The sequence below is a fragment of the Zingiber officinale genome, chromosome 1B (genome assembly GCF_018446385.1).
Source record: "Zingiber officinale cultivar Zhangliang chromosome 1B, Zo_v1.1, whole genome shotgun sequence".
Taxonomy (NCBI): domain Eukaryota; kingdom Viridiplantae; phylum Streptophyta; class Magnoliopsida; order Zingiberales; family Zingiberaceae; genus Zingiber; species Zingiber officinale.
In genome coordinates, this window is record NC_055986.1 from 81,644,591 (window position 1) to 81,659,491 (window position 14,901).

The 14,901-nt window shown below is 37.7% G+C and overlaps 1 protein-coding gene across 1 annotated transcript; it reads right to left on the reverse strand.

The window, feature by feature from the left end:
* Positions 1–9,210: 9,210 nt before the first annotated feature.
* Positions 9,211–14,612, reverse strand: LOC121968468 (splicing regulatory glutamine/lysine-rich protein 1-like). Its single transcript, XM_042518827.1, has 3 exons — positions 13,573–14,612; positions 10,966–11,467; positions 9,211–10,664 (listed from the first exon to the last, which is right to left on the reverse strand). The coding sequence occupies exons 1-3, from the start codon at positions 14,525–14,527 to the stop codon at positions 9,578–9,580; spliced, it is 2,544 nt and encodes an 847-aa protein (XP_042374761.1). The 5' UTR covers positions 14,528–14,612; the 3' UTR covers positions 9,211–9,577.
* Between the last annotated feature and the right edge of the window lie 289 nt (positions 14,613–14,901).

A 14,901-nucleotide genomic window follows, 5' to 3' on the forward strand; every position in this document is an offset into this window, starting at 1 on the left:
TTTCTCTGGCAGGGACTACCTGGGGCGTGACAATCTAGGTAGTGAATTTGACCCTTGGGGATCTAATATTGGTTTGGTCTAACTTGAATATTCAAGATTAACTTAGGTACCCATGCTTAGACTTGGTTTCTATTTCTATTTACAATTGATAAATATGATTTGAAGCGAGAGTTACCTTTATATCCTAGTCTGGATCTATTGTATATGACCCTTTATTTTTCAAGAATCATATCAAGATTCTTGGAACCTAAGGTAAATCGTTCCAATGAACTCTTATGTTCTTTGACTTGAGTTTTTCAAAGTGGAATTTTCTTCCTCAAGTTGTTGGACTTGAGTTGAAGTTCCACTTTGAATTTGATCAGTCAAAGGACTTAGGTTTGTCACTTCCGTATAGAGCTATTACCTCCTTTTGGAGTGACTTGACCGGACATTGGATATAGCTAATTTACGCATCAAATAATTTATTAAACTATATAACCATTCTACAGTAGGAGAATATACCTCATTGTTTGGATCGTCTGAAATAGACATGAATCCGTAGCTTCTCTCAAACTCAACTTCGGATTCAACTTCTATTTTGGACTAGGACTTAGTTTCGACCACTTGTTCTCGTGCCAGTAATGCAAGAAAGCTCGCCTAAGCTTGTTCTTCTTCCTCTATGTCTTTCGATGAAGATTCTTCCCAAGAGGATTTTAGAGCCTTCCTCCTCTGCTTCTTGTCTTCTTTGAGGTTTGGACACGCCGATTTGAAGTGTCCCTTTTTGTTGCAGCCATAACAGATAACTTCTAACTTATTCTTTGGAGTTTGACTTGGTTCTGACTGACTCCCTTTGACCTTTGTTTGGATCACTTTCTTGATTTTGCATTTACCTAAGGATAACTTATGCATTTTTACTCTTGCAAAACATGTTAGTCCAAATATAAAAAAAATACCCTGTAAAACAAAGTTAGCACAATAATAAAAATATAGTATTTTGATAGTGTTAGGATTGTTCGATTCTGACTTTTGGATTTATATTGAAATCTTAGGTCGAATTGATACCTACTGTTCCCTCAAAGGGGAAGACATCCTCACCTACTCCTCTCAGGAGAATTGTCATTTGCTAAACACTTGTTTGGACTTTTGCTTAGCATCTAATCCTGACCTTTGGGACTTCCACTAGATGTCTGATCCTCGCCCGTCTAGACTTCCGCCTAGTGTTCATGACCCCAAGACTTCCGCCCGATGTATTGATCTGCTAAGTACTTAATCCCTTGATTAAGACTTCATGCCCAGTCCCTTGACCAGGACTTCGTGCACAATCCCTTGACCAGGACTTCGTTGCTTAGCCTCAACTAGGACTTACTTGCACACTTAGGTAAACTTGTTAGATCGCAATATAGGTTAACTTTGAACCTTTGCCATTATTAAAGCTAGGTTTGATTAGATGGTACTTCCAACACCAACATGAACTATGCATTTGGACGTTTTCTTGTTCAATAATATGTTTTATGGACTTGTTCTTATGTGTTGTGTCTTGTATGTGTTTGACGAAATATATGTGAGGTTGATATATTTAAATGTAGAGTTTTGGTCACCATGTAGAGGAGATGTTTTGGATTGTATGACAAAGGAGCCCTGTGACAAATTGTATCCTTACTTTCTAAGGTATTCCCTTGAAACAGGAATCATTTCTCTACAAGGAAAGCTAATTAGAGTTTGAGGAGTTTTTCTAAAATTAATATTAGGAAGTGACTTGTGTAATCTAACGATTGTATGACCGAGGGGCCCTCTGACAGAGGGTATCCATTTAACTAGATTTTCTATGTTACTTCTTCTACTTAATTATATTAATCTATCATTAGAAAGTAAATCGAATAACTCTAGTGATTGTATGACCATGGGGCCCTAGGGTATCTTTTTAATCAGACTTCCTAGAGTTATTTCTTTATTTAATGGCATTAGAACTTAAGTAAACCCTCTGGTGTGATCTTCACAGGGTTATGCCGGACTTTAGTTAGAAGCCCTACAAGAATGTAAGCATCGAGTTAGGTAAATGAACCATACATAAGGACATTAACTAGCATTACAATAATACTGAAATCCAAGATTCATCCCCAAATCTAACTTCACCTTAAGTCACTTACACTCACTCACTCTCTTTCTACTTTCTACTCTCTCTCTCTCTCCCTCTCTTCTCTCAATTCTTCTCAAGCGTTCATGACAAACCACCTTCTGACTGTCTAAATAATTCACCATGCGAAATCAATTAGTGATTAATCAAAAGTTCTTGTAGGATCGATATTTTTTTTACTTGACGACAAACGTGCACTTGAGAATTATACAACAGGCACCTAATAGTACAACATAACCCCCAATTTACTAGAAAATTGTCGGTTGATTCTAGAACCACTTTTGAACCTTTTAGTAGACATACTAAGTCATACCTTATTTCTTTCACTCGATCTTATACCAACTTTGTTCAAGACATGGTCTATGTGTAAGTACCCTAAGTTGGTTTTCACCCGTGTCATCCTACTTGCTAGTTGCGTCTTCTGCTCGACTTCTTGTGTTCCTAAGCTCCAACCCTATGGAAGGCGCCTTCGACCAAGCTAATTTTAGTCGTTGCCAAAGGATAAAGCTTTATCCTTTGGCGCCTCGCTGGAGGCACCTTCCAGCCCTATAGAAGGGGCCTTTAAGGCATGGATAAGATTTTTTAGGAGCTATAAAAAGACCCCTGGACCTAGGAAATAGATAACAACTTCTGTATTCTTTTCTTAGTAATAGTCTGAGCAATTAATGAGTGTAAGAGGCTTCTCCTCCTTCATCGAAAGAGATTTTTAGAGCTTTCATTGTCCTTGGATTAACAACCATCTAGGTTATAACCAAGTAAATCCTGCGCCTCTTCCTTCATTTTCTTATTATTTATTTTAATTATACTATTGCTACTAATCTGAGTTAAATGATCGATAAAGGTATTTATTTTACTTTTTGATAGATAAACTCAACCCCCTCTTGTCAGCCTTAACTGGTCCAACAAGTGGTATTAGAGCTAGGTCATCTCAAAAGGACTAACTGTTGACTGAAGCAATGAGACGATGGTCGGTGCAAGCATCCACCCACCAAAATTCGAGGGAGACTTCGCGCAATGGAAACGTCGGATGGAGGTATTCTTTAAAATAGCTTTTGAGATTCTATTAATTATGAAATATGGTTTTGTAGTTCCGAAAGATAAAGAAGAATACTAGTGGATGAAGAAGGAGCAAGCAGATTTCGTGGCGAATGGTAAAGCATAATTCCATCTACTCAGCGTCCTTCCGCCCTAAGAAGTCAATCAAATCGGTAGCTACGACTTCACCAAAGAGCTTTGGGAGAAGTTCCTAGAACTCCATGAACGCACTTCAAAAGTAAAGTTAACAAGGCAAGACATCCTCTGAACCCAGCTAACAAACCTACGGATGAACAATGAAGAAAAGGTAGCCAACTCCAAGCCCAAATCAAAGAACTCATCACTCAGCTCAACAATCTCGGAGAATTAGTAACAAACTGAGATTCAATCCGGTATGCACTCAACGCCTTCCCAAAAACTCCAGAATGGTCATCCTTAGTAGATGCATACTACATCTCTAAGGATTTTGAGGTAAGTACACTAGAGAATTTGTTTTCCACTTTTGAACTTCACGAAACTTGATGTGTAGATTTTAAAGAAATTGAAAAGTCAAACAACAATCTTGCCTTGAGAGCCAAGAAGGAAGGTATTGACTCCAAAGCGTCGATCGACGAAGATGAAGCGGCGCTACTAGTAAGAAAATTTAATAAATTTATTAAATTTAATAAATTTATTAAATCTAATAAATTTAAATCGCAGACAAGAAAGCATTATCGAAACAAAAGGACGGTCCGATGCTACAACTGCAACGAAGAATGACACATCAAGGATGACTGCCCAAAATTGAAGAATAAAGATAAGGAAAAGAATAAGAAGTCAGCTCGGCCCAAACTTAATCTAAAAGCCACAAGGGATGAATTGTCGTCCTTCAACTCTGAAATCAAAGCCTACGTCGAACTAGTCCTAATAGCAGACCATCAAAAGGAAGATGAAATCAACTCAGAGATGAGCATCGATGAAGGGAGAGGATCATTAGAGGAAAGTTACGATGAAGGGGGAGCATCAGAACTCAAGGTAAGTGAGGTATGCACTCTTTCACCCGAACAATCTTTTCAGTTCATTAAAGTTCTGTCTAAGGATTTAGTAAAACTATAAAAAGAAAACAATGATTTGAAAAGACAATTAGCAAAAGCATGCCCATCAGATTTGATAATTTAAAAATAGAAAATAATAAACTGAAAATAGAAATAGAATATTTGAAAAATCATACATGCTTAAAAAAATCAAAATATTAGGCGATATAATAATTTGAACTGGTATATTAGACATTACCAAAGACAAATTAGGAATATTCTTCCTAAAAATTGTACCTCCAAAATTTATGATTAATCCAATAGGTAGGAACTTATATTGGATTCTAAGATCATACCTAGACTAAAATTATTTTAATTATAAAAGAGTTAAATTGAATATTAATTTCTTTAAAAGGCTTTGTCTAAGAAAGTGGTTGTTGCTCCAATATTCAAGAATGCTTAGTGCTTCGTCATTGCCTGGAAGTCAATTATTGAAATAAATATTTAATTAACTGACTGTTAAAACGATTTACTTTGTTAACAAAGTTAGATTTTTTTTACAAAATATTTTTTCATTACAAAGTATGACTTTATAAAAAAATTTTAACCATTCTGTTACCCCTCAAAATTAACTTTAAAATATTCTAACTTCTTATGTTATTTTTTGATGTGATCAAAGGGGGAGGAATAGATATAAGTTGGGGATTTTAGGGGGAAGTTGGAGATTTTAGGGGGAGATTTTAAAATATTTTGAATTTTACAAACTTTTAAATTTTACAACATTATACTTAATGTTCCTAAAATGTTATTATTGCAATTTCTTTATAATACTTTTATTGTATTATTTTTACGCTAACTTGAACTTGGGTTAATGTACATCAAAAAGGAGGAGATTGTTGGAACCCCGTGGTAGTTTTGATGTGATTAATCAGGTTAAGTTAAGTCCTATTGTGTTTGACCCTTGTGTCTAAGTGTGCAGGAGCTTATGAACACAAGAAGTCGAGCGGAAGATGCAGTTAGCGAGAAGGATGGCACGGGAAGGGAGTCGACTGGCTCGGTGCATCCGAGAGACGAGGTGCTGCAGAAGAGTACACTGATGGACGAGAAGGACATGCGCGATGTTCCGAGGGACGAGAAGCCGGAGCGAAGCTTGCTTGAGGAGAAGGCCAAAAATGAGTTCGGGTGAGCCCTATTTTGGATGGTCATGATCACCCAGGCGACCGGAGCAGCAGAAGAGCGAAAGGAGGCTGGAATTATTGCTGGAATTGCTGCTGGAGGCACCTTCAAAGTAAATTGAAGGCGCCCCCGCACCTTCACTGTGGAAGGCACCTTCCATGGATGTAAGGCACTTTCGATGAACAATACGAAGGCACCTTCCAGTCTTATAGAAAGCGCTTTCGACCAGGCTGATTTTAGCCGTTGTCAAAGGATAAAGCTTTATCCTTTAGCGCCTCGCTAGAGGCGCCTTCCAACCCTATGGAAGGCACCTTCAAGCCACGGATAAGATTTTCCAGGAGCTATAAAAAGATCCCTGAACCTAGGAAATAGATAACAACTCCTATATTCTTTTCCTATCAATAATCTGAGCAATTAACGAGTGTAAGAGGCTTCTCCGTCTTCATCGAAGGAGATTTTTAGAGCTTTCATTGTCCTTGGATCGACAACCACCTACGTTGTAACCAAGTAAACCATGCGCCTCTTCCTTCATTTTCTTGTTGTTTATTTTAATTATACTATTGTTGCTAATCTGAGTTGAATGGTCGAGAAAGGTATTTGTTTTACTTTTTGACAGATAAACTCAACCCCCTCTTGTCGGCCCTAACTGGTCCAACAGATTTCTAGTGAATCCTTAGGTCGAACCGATGTCTACTGTTCCCTCAACAGGGAATGAGCTCTCACCTACTCCTCTTAGGAGAGTTACATTTTGTCAAACACTCATTTAGATTTTTACTTAGCATCTGACGTTGACCTCCGGGACTTCCACTACACATCCAATCCTCGACTAGCCTAGACTTCCGCATGGTGTTCACGGCCCCTAGGACTTCTGTCCGATGTCTTGATATGCTAAGTGCACAATCCCTTGATCAGGACTTCGTTCCCAATCCTCTTGACTATAACTTTGTGCCCAATCCCTTAACTAAGATTTCATGCTCAATCCCTTGACCGGGACTTTGTGCTCAATCCCTTAACTAAGGTTTCGTTACATAGCCTTAACTAGGTATTGCTTATATACTCAGATAAGCTTATTAGATTACAATACAATTTAACATTGAACCTTTTGCCAATATTAAAATATATGTTTAATTAGTTAGTGCTTCTAGAACCAATAATGTATTGTACATTAAATTGGGGGTGTTATGTATAATAAGGTTATACAATACTAGATCGACATGATTCTAGAGACTCCATGTAAGAATCAAAACAAAGACTCTAATCTACATCAAGTAGATGATTATATGAAGTCAATCAAAATCTTAAGTGATCATAAACTTCGCTGATGGATCAACGAGCCTTTTGGCTTGTTGGATCTTGCTTGCATTGATAAAAGCTCATGGTTGGCATCTTGGAGAGCTAGCGAGACATTTACACTAGGATTATGAATCACATATATGAAGTCCATAACGTCTTCTCTTAGAGTGTTGGTATTAGAACTAAATAATTTGAGGCCTCTAATTTATGATTAGATCATAAATTAATTATTCACTAGTAGATCAACAATACTAAAGGAGATCAATAAGATACAATTAGAGGATAAGATAGTTAAATCATCTCGTTCCAATTGTGGTGGTAAAAAGTGAATACATTTGCCCCCAGTACCCCCGTCAATTTGTCTCAGGACCAACACGGATGAGGTAAATCACGGACGGCTACTAGTCTTTGGAATAGTGACTAGCACATAAGGGAGGCATTTACCTCGACTTTGCCGATATTCGAACTCCAGATCTCATGGTGGCAACACCTCATGCGCTAGCCACTAGACTCATCCAAGGGGATCACCTAGCTCCAATTATGGTGATAAAAGGCGAATACACTTGCCCTGAACACCCCATCCAATCCGCCCCAGGGTTAACACGGAGGAGGTAAATCACGGACGGCTACTAACCTTTGGAATAATGACTAATACATAAGGAAGGTATTTATCTTAACTTTATTAAGATTTGAACTCTAGACCTCATGATAGTAACCCTAGCTCTAATTGTGAACCAAGTATGAAGGGTCAAAATTTCATATAATGACTATATCGGTGGACTACTCATTCTCTTTGAATAAACTATTTTATGAATTTAAGAGTTTGGTCTTGTGTTTACGGTGGAATAACGTTGAGATTAATAAATTGATAATTAGTCAAGCATATATTAATTTTATGATTTATTGAAGCTTGAATTCATATATTCATGGCCCCCTCTCCACCTCTAATAATCAAAATTGGATGCTTTTAAAATAACTAAAATGTTAATTAATTTTAGATTTTCTCTTCACTATGCTATAATTAATTAATTGTTAAAGTTGATAATTAACTAATAACAGTTAATAATAATTATCAATAATAAATATACGACATTCTTCCATGAGTTGGAATAGTGCGAAATGCTAAAGCTTAGCATGATACAACTTGGATTTGTAACACAAAGAAAAGCCAAAAGGTTTCTAAGATTTGAAAGTATTTTTTGACCTAGAACTAAGAACATAGTTTGGATGTTTCAATGCTAACAACAAAGTATTTGGGATTCAACAAAGTGACGTTGTTGGCTCTATGTTTTACCAATAATTATGAATATTGAAGCTAAGAGTGAAACTATATCAAATTCAAAAGTTTGCTAGATCTTTGATGAGCTTGGACATCATTTAATTATGAAAGTTTGTCAAAGAAGGTTGGATTAGAAAGAGCTCCATTGTGCCAGATTGTAGCTTAATCTCACTATAATTGAACAAGGAGTTTGATCAATGTGAGTTAGGTTCAACTTAGTTCTAGGCAACTCATCCAATGTACAATGTGATGCGGTAAGATTGGGAATTAAGGTTGAGGTGTGTGGTAAAATTGGGCTATTGTGAGCCAATTTAATGAGGAAAAGAGGGTAAACAGCTCAAACATGGTGCAATCTTGGTAGGCTTCTTTGATGCTCGGGAAAGAAACGAATCAAAACATACACCAAAGTAGGAGTGTGACAAATCAAATTCCTAAATAAATTAAGTATATACTCTAAATAATAAGGGAGCTTATGGTGGATTGATTGAGTCCTCTATAAGGACTTAAATAGTTCAAAATATTTTAGGATTATAAACTAATTGTGTGTTTGTGTGTCGAATTCTCCGACATCTAAATATTTCAAAATTTATTTTTCAATCTCAAATTAGTTTCAAAAACTAAAATTAGACTGCATTCATTCAAAATCAAAGTGCACATTAGAATTTGATTGTTACATAAGTATGTGATCATAATCGCAACACAACTACTATAAAACTTTCAAGATCAATGATCACGTGATCATCTATATGCATCCAAACATGAACATTCAACATGTTTTATTATAGGAGTTAGGTTCATGCATGTTTAATGGTTGAAGAAATTTTTAATGCTAACTACATGCTTCAAAGTGTTTTAGAATGGTGAAACATCAGAGGAGGGCTACAACCAACAACAATCGCTGGTTCGCAATGTCATTAAGATTTGCTTCCGAGTATTGAAAGCTTGATTTCCAAGTGTGAAGATGAAGTTGTTATACAAGTTATCATGAAAAGCTTGCATTCCTACTTCATGTTTTCCTTTGGCATTTGTTCAACCCTCCTCTCCTGCGAGGTTCCCTTCTCTCAAGCAAACATTGTGACAAGGATTCATTTCATGGCAAAATGGTACTCTTCCATAACAGAAGTAACAAAGGAGGTAGACAATTGTCACTTAGAAGTTAGAACTAGCAACGTTGAGCCTGGCCACCATTTGCTAAATGCTTGTAAAATCTGTTACTAGCCCAAATCAAAAGCATTCGAAAAAAAAATTAGGTATACACAAAACGCACAGTAGATTAATACCTGTTCATCTAACTTATAGTCTTAGAATTATGGTGCTCATTATATTTGATAAATGATAAAATGATGATAATTGAGAATAATGTTACAACACTTGAAATTCCATCCATCTCTTCTGTTGGGCTTACAGTACAGGCACATTACTAATAATAGAATCTTCCTTAATTCCACCAGTACATGGCACATTACTAACAATAGAATCTTCCTTAATTCCACCAGAACTATTATGTAGATAGCTCTTGTCTCAGTAGAAGACTTCAGTCATTTGTTGTCAAAGTCAGTTGGCTGAGGGCTTGAATTGTGAGCAATAGACTGCATTTCTGAGTAGTAGTCAGTCTTGTGTTTGTCATCTGAAATTTGGGATTTCCTGGAAACAGCTTCAGCTACTGTACTAAATGTCATCTGCTTCTTCTTCCCGTTCCACTTTGTTCTGGTCTATGGTAGCCTCAAAGCAGCCATCTCCCACAAGCAAACTTCTGTGAGATCTTGAACTCTGATGTCGTAAAGAGTTATTGCCGTCCCTCGAGTGCCTGGAATCGACAGTTTGAGGTTCCTTTTCTCTTACACCAGAGTCAATTTTGTCATGTTTTATGTGACCTGCTTTAGAACTGTCAGATTTGCTTGACTCTCCAGTTTCAGCCTTCTTATCGTTTTCTTCATGTTCCAACCTTCTATGCTGTTTCAGAGTTGAAGAATGTGGTGATTTCTTATCCCTGATTAGCTCCGAGTCCTCCATGGCTATCTTCTGATCAGTGCTCAAAATTTCAGCTTTTGAAGAATCTTTATTACTCGACCTAGAACTTTTATGCTTACTAGTATACCTCTCTTCTTTTGAAGTATCATCCTCGGGCGAAATGGACCTTCGGCTAGGACTTGCAGCTAAATATAAAGCAGCCTTATCTTCCTTGTTGTCTCTTGTCCTTTTTGAATTTCTTGATGATCCATTGCCTCTTCCTGACCTATTGTCTTGTTTCAGCTTTTCTGATTTTCTCGTATCTTCTTTCGCATCAGAATGATGTCTTCGCTCCATGGATCTAGATCTAGAATGTCTACTGCGATGATAGGAGGATCGAGCATTTGCTGGAAATGATCTAATTGATTCTCTGCGACTGGGTGATCTTGAATCAGTTTGTGGTGACCTCTTTGACCTAGAACTCCTACCTTCTCTATGATGCTTAGGTGACCGAGATTCAGCCCTAGATGATTTTCTCAACCGAGGACTTGAACTCCTACTTCTTTTTCTCCTTAAGCTAGAGTAATGATCACGGGATCTATCCCTTTCTCTTCTCCTTCTATAAAGATCATCAGCATCTCTGTATGCTCTTTCATCCTGACGCAAATGGCGTGATCTTAGTGGTGATCTTGATCTTCGTTCTCGGGAACGCCTCACTAGAGGAGATGGAGATCGAGAATACCTGCTTCTTCGATATTTGATGGGTGACCTTGATCGGGACTTGGATCGAGAAGCAGATGGAGATCTGCTCAAAGCAAAATGTATATAAATACTATTAGCTTAATGAAATGAACAAGATGGTATCAGGTAAATAAGATTCAACTTCGGGCATAGAAATATTTAGCTGATCTAACATAGTAAAAAAATAATAATAATAATAATGGAGTAGGTGAAAGTTCAATGGCAGATCACCACCTTCAATGCCCAGCCAATCCTCAGTGATCAATTTCAATAGTATGCAATTTTGCAGGAAAAACAAAAACACAATTTTTTTATCTACAAAATTTGAAACGCTAAATAAAAATATATGGGTAAGAATCTGCTACCTTGACTTCCTGACTTCCTGGTCATCACTAACTAGACCTTCTTCTTTTAACTTTTTACTGATCTCAGCCGCCCTTGCTGATGCCATCTCTGTTGCAGATTTCATAGTAGCTGCTCGAGCAGCAGCCTGTTGCGTGGCCATTGCTTGTTGCATCATTAAGGCCTGTTGAAATTGCATCTGTTGCATAGCAACTGCTTGTTGCATCACTGATGGCAGTGATGAATTAGCAAGGGAAGATTTTGAAGGAAGAGACTTTGCCATTTCAACATTAAGTCGACGCCCCCCTACTTCCATGTTGTTCAGTGCCACAGCTGCAGTTGCCTCTTCTGCCTTAGAGTATTCTATATAAGCAAAGTGCTTTGATTCTGTGATGTTACAATTAACGACAGTTCCACAATAACCAAAAAGCTGTCTAAGATGATCTGCTGTAAGAAGTGGACTAAGATTACTAATTTGTATTGTTTTCTTCAATATAGCAGCTTTAGTAGCCTCATCCGGTGAACCTATATAACAATCATCACACCAGATAGTAAACATTTTTCTAAAAAAAATCAAAAAGCAGTAGTTTTCAGTAAACAAATAAGAGATTCGGAACATTCACTTTCTTTCAATTAATACATAAACATTTACAATTTTATCCGACAATTCATATGGCATATTCAATTTGAGAAATTTTCAATTCAGTAGGGCTATGATTTGATGTATTCCCAAAGAAAATTTTTGACACAATTAATTGATAATGAGTTCTTCACTTTTTGAATGAAGAAGTTAAGGAGAAAAGGTAAGCATTATTCTTAATTGAAATATCATATCAAAGTGGGCAAATAGTTTTATCAAATATGAAGATGTCTTTTTTATTTTTAAAAAAAAAGATAAGGTTGAAATTGTTTAAAAAGTTGGATGTACGGCTAGATTTAAATTTTAAAAATAAAAAGGAATAAAAATAGATTTCTGTTTAGTTAATTAATCTTAATTCTATCAAAAGCAACGCAAGAGAATAAGGAAAACTCAGGCAAAAGATGAAATTAGATTTGCTGCTACAATACACAAGAAACTTGTAATTCTCAATTGATGCTGAATTTCAGACCCAAAAATGAATGCAAAATGGCTACAGCTTGGCACACATGTCTGAGTTTTCTACGGCCTATAAACTGAAAACTAAAGTTATATATTGTATTCTGAATACTTCGGACCCCAACCACCTTTTGGTACATTAAACCAGAAATTGGTAAAAATGTCTGTCTCCAGTAGCCTCTAAACTGAATGCTAAAGTTATTAGTGTATTCTGAATACTTTTGAACCCGACCACCTTCTCGTTACATTTATACTAAGAATTTAGCACTTTAAAATAAGCTTCAACGTATAAAGGAAGAACCAAAAATGAACTATACCAATTTCAACTCCCGATGCTCCTCAAATCACAAAAAATGAATATACTGTTGCATATATTCAATATATAATTATGAAATTTCACACACTCATGAAATCATACACCATTTTGTAGTTCAAATGTTGATGGAGTATTATATTCATTTGATAGTTCATGGATGTACACAACAGCAAATATGAGTTTTCCTTTGTAGCATACAATACCGATAAACATCATCTACATCTGTTAGGTGTTTGTTCTATTCATAAAGATGAAATGAGAATGACAGGATTAGCACCACAGGGAGATAAAATGTTAAAACAAATATGACGGAATGAACACATGTAGGCCTTAGAAAACAATCTCTCCCATTTAAAGATAGGCATCTTCATCCACACCCAAGTTCAACACAGCCTAACGTCACCCATAGTCAGTAGCATGTAGACGAATTCACAATTGCATAATTGTAATGTGATTCTCTCAAAATATGCCCAAGACTAGGTCCACTTTGACACCAAATCCAACTCTTATAACCATTTCTAATGAGAAGACTAACTCGTCTAGATATCTATAATATAAAGCAAAACAACTAAATGCAAAACTTGGCTTCCTACTTTCTTCTCAATTATGTTTAAGCTTTGAAATCAATGCCCAACTGATAATATCCATGTGTTATTATCATTAGATTAATCCATGATGAACTTTTCCATCAAATTGATGTATGTTTCAGTGCAAATATGATTGGCTATTTTTAATTGAAAGATAGAAGTTGAACCACATGAATGCAATGCCTTAACATCAAGCTCATAGTAATAGATAAGGAAAATGAACCAACATACTCCTCAGAAAACAGGAAAACTCCGACAAGTCAAACACTGCATCTTAAACTTCGATCAGAAGAAATGAATAGGTCAGGTTTTAGGTTTTCATGCTTTCATGTGTCAGATTAGTTTGGGTTCAATCCGGGGCCTTTCATTTTTTGCATCTGTAAATTTTTTATCCTCTAGATTTTTTTTCAACTATGAATTTCTCAGTCAAATTTGATGAGTTCTATTTCAGAATCCAAAACCAAACAAAAATATGCAACCACATTAAAATTTTGAGCCCGATAGATATCAGTTTGCACAGGTTGAATCTCTCCTATCTCAAGTAATCTCTTATGTTCTAGTCAAGCTGTCAACAAAAATAACAAACAAAGTCTAGAACTTCAATTGTAGTAGGCAATTATTGAAATCAAACCTGGAGAATCGCCAGCAGATTGGGACTGCATCTGTACAGCATGGGCTTGAAGGGCTCGAGCAGCAACAATCGCTTGGGCAGCTGCCATAGCAGCTGCAGAAGGAGCCATAGGTGCCTGACTCAATGTCCCCATTGTTGAGGTGGCCGCCAATGCAGTCATAAGAAGATTATGTGGTGGGTGACTGAGCTTGCAATCAAGCTTTGAGCAACGACCATTCATATATTCACGGCAAATCTCCCCCAGAGATGCCCCAATACCCTGCAAGACCACTCCCCCAGAGGCCCCTGATGAAACACCAGTGGTCATGCCTAGCAGACCTGGGAATGCCCCAGATACTGACCCAGCATAGTTTGGCATGTTGGGCATTGTCTGATTGACCATGTTGGGGTAAGGGGACGCAGTGGCTCCAATTCCAGTGGCAGCACTAAAGAAAACCGGGAATGGACTTCCCATGATTGCATTCCCGTTGCAATCAACATGAACCATGTAGTTGCCCCGCTTCTGAACAGCATAGGTCACGGTGAATGTCCCATCCCCCTGATCCTTAACTATTCCCTCCTGATCAGGGCCCCCGACTCCAACACCAGGCGATATCTTTACCTTTAGCTGGGCTCCTCCGGTCGAGATCTTACTGCCGTCGGAATCCCTTGTCACGACAGTGAAGGTGCACGGAGAACCGGCGGTTCCTCCGGCGATCCCCGCTCCGGCAGCGTTGCACTTGGAAGGATCCACCGGACCGACGGGTTTCGAAGCGAGGTCCTCCAGCTCGTCCGCATCGCTGTCGTCAGACTCCCCAACCGTCTCCTCCTTGTCCTTAGCCTTCTCGAGAGCTTTAAAGGTGGCCTCGAAGGCGGCCTTAGCGGCGGCTGTCTTCTCAGCCTCGCTCTTGATCTTAGCCTCCTCCGCATGCTTCATCCACACGGGCTTCGCGGCAGCCGCGCTCCGATCAGCCATGGATCAGCTGCTGCTCCGCAAAGCCTAGAACAAATCGGGCACGAACCGAGAAAGGGGCCGAGGGGAGGATAAGAATTAGGGTTCCGAAGCGATTCGAGGGTATCGAAATATGTAGTAGGGGAAAATCTCGCCAACGGATCATTAAGGGGCTTTTTGGAAGAATGCCCACTTTCCTTTTAGATATATATTTTTTCAAATTGGAAAAAAAATCTGATGGGTAACAAAATTATATATATATATATATATAATTTAATATGGTGCGAACTCGTCACAGGGCGCATCACAAAACAAGACCCTGACTCATGGCGTCTGCAATTGATTGAGACTCCCAATTAAAATATGTGTATTTTTTTATTTTTTAAATCCATGATTAA

Excerpts from the sequence above, each read along its gene's own strand:
- LOC121968468 (XM_042518827.1), bottom strand. The coding sequence starts at position 14,527 with ATGGCTGATCGGAGCGCGGCTGCCGCGAAGCCCGTGTGGATGAAGCAT. Across the intron at positions 11,468-13,572 it reads ATCTGCTGGCGATTCTCCAG|GTTCACCGGATGAGGCTACT; the intron begins GTTTGATTTCAA and ends ATTGTTATATAG. Across the intron at positions 10,665-10,965 it reads CAGGAAGTCAGGAAGTCAAG|ATCTCCATCTGCTTCTCGAT; the intron begins GTAGCAGATTCT and ends TGCTTTGAGCAG.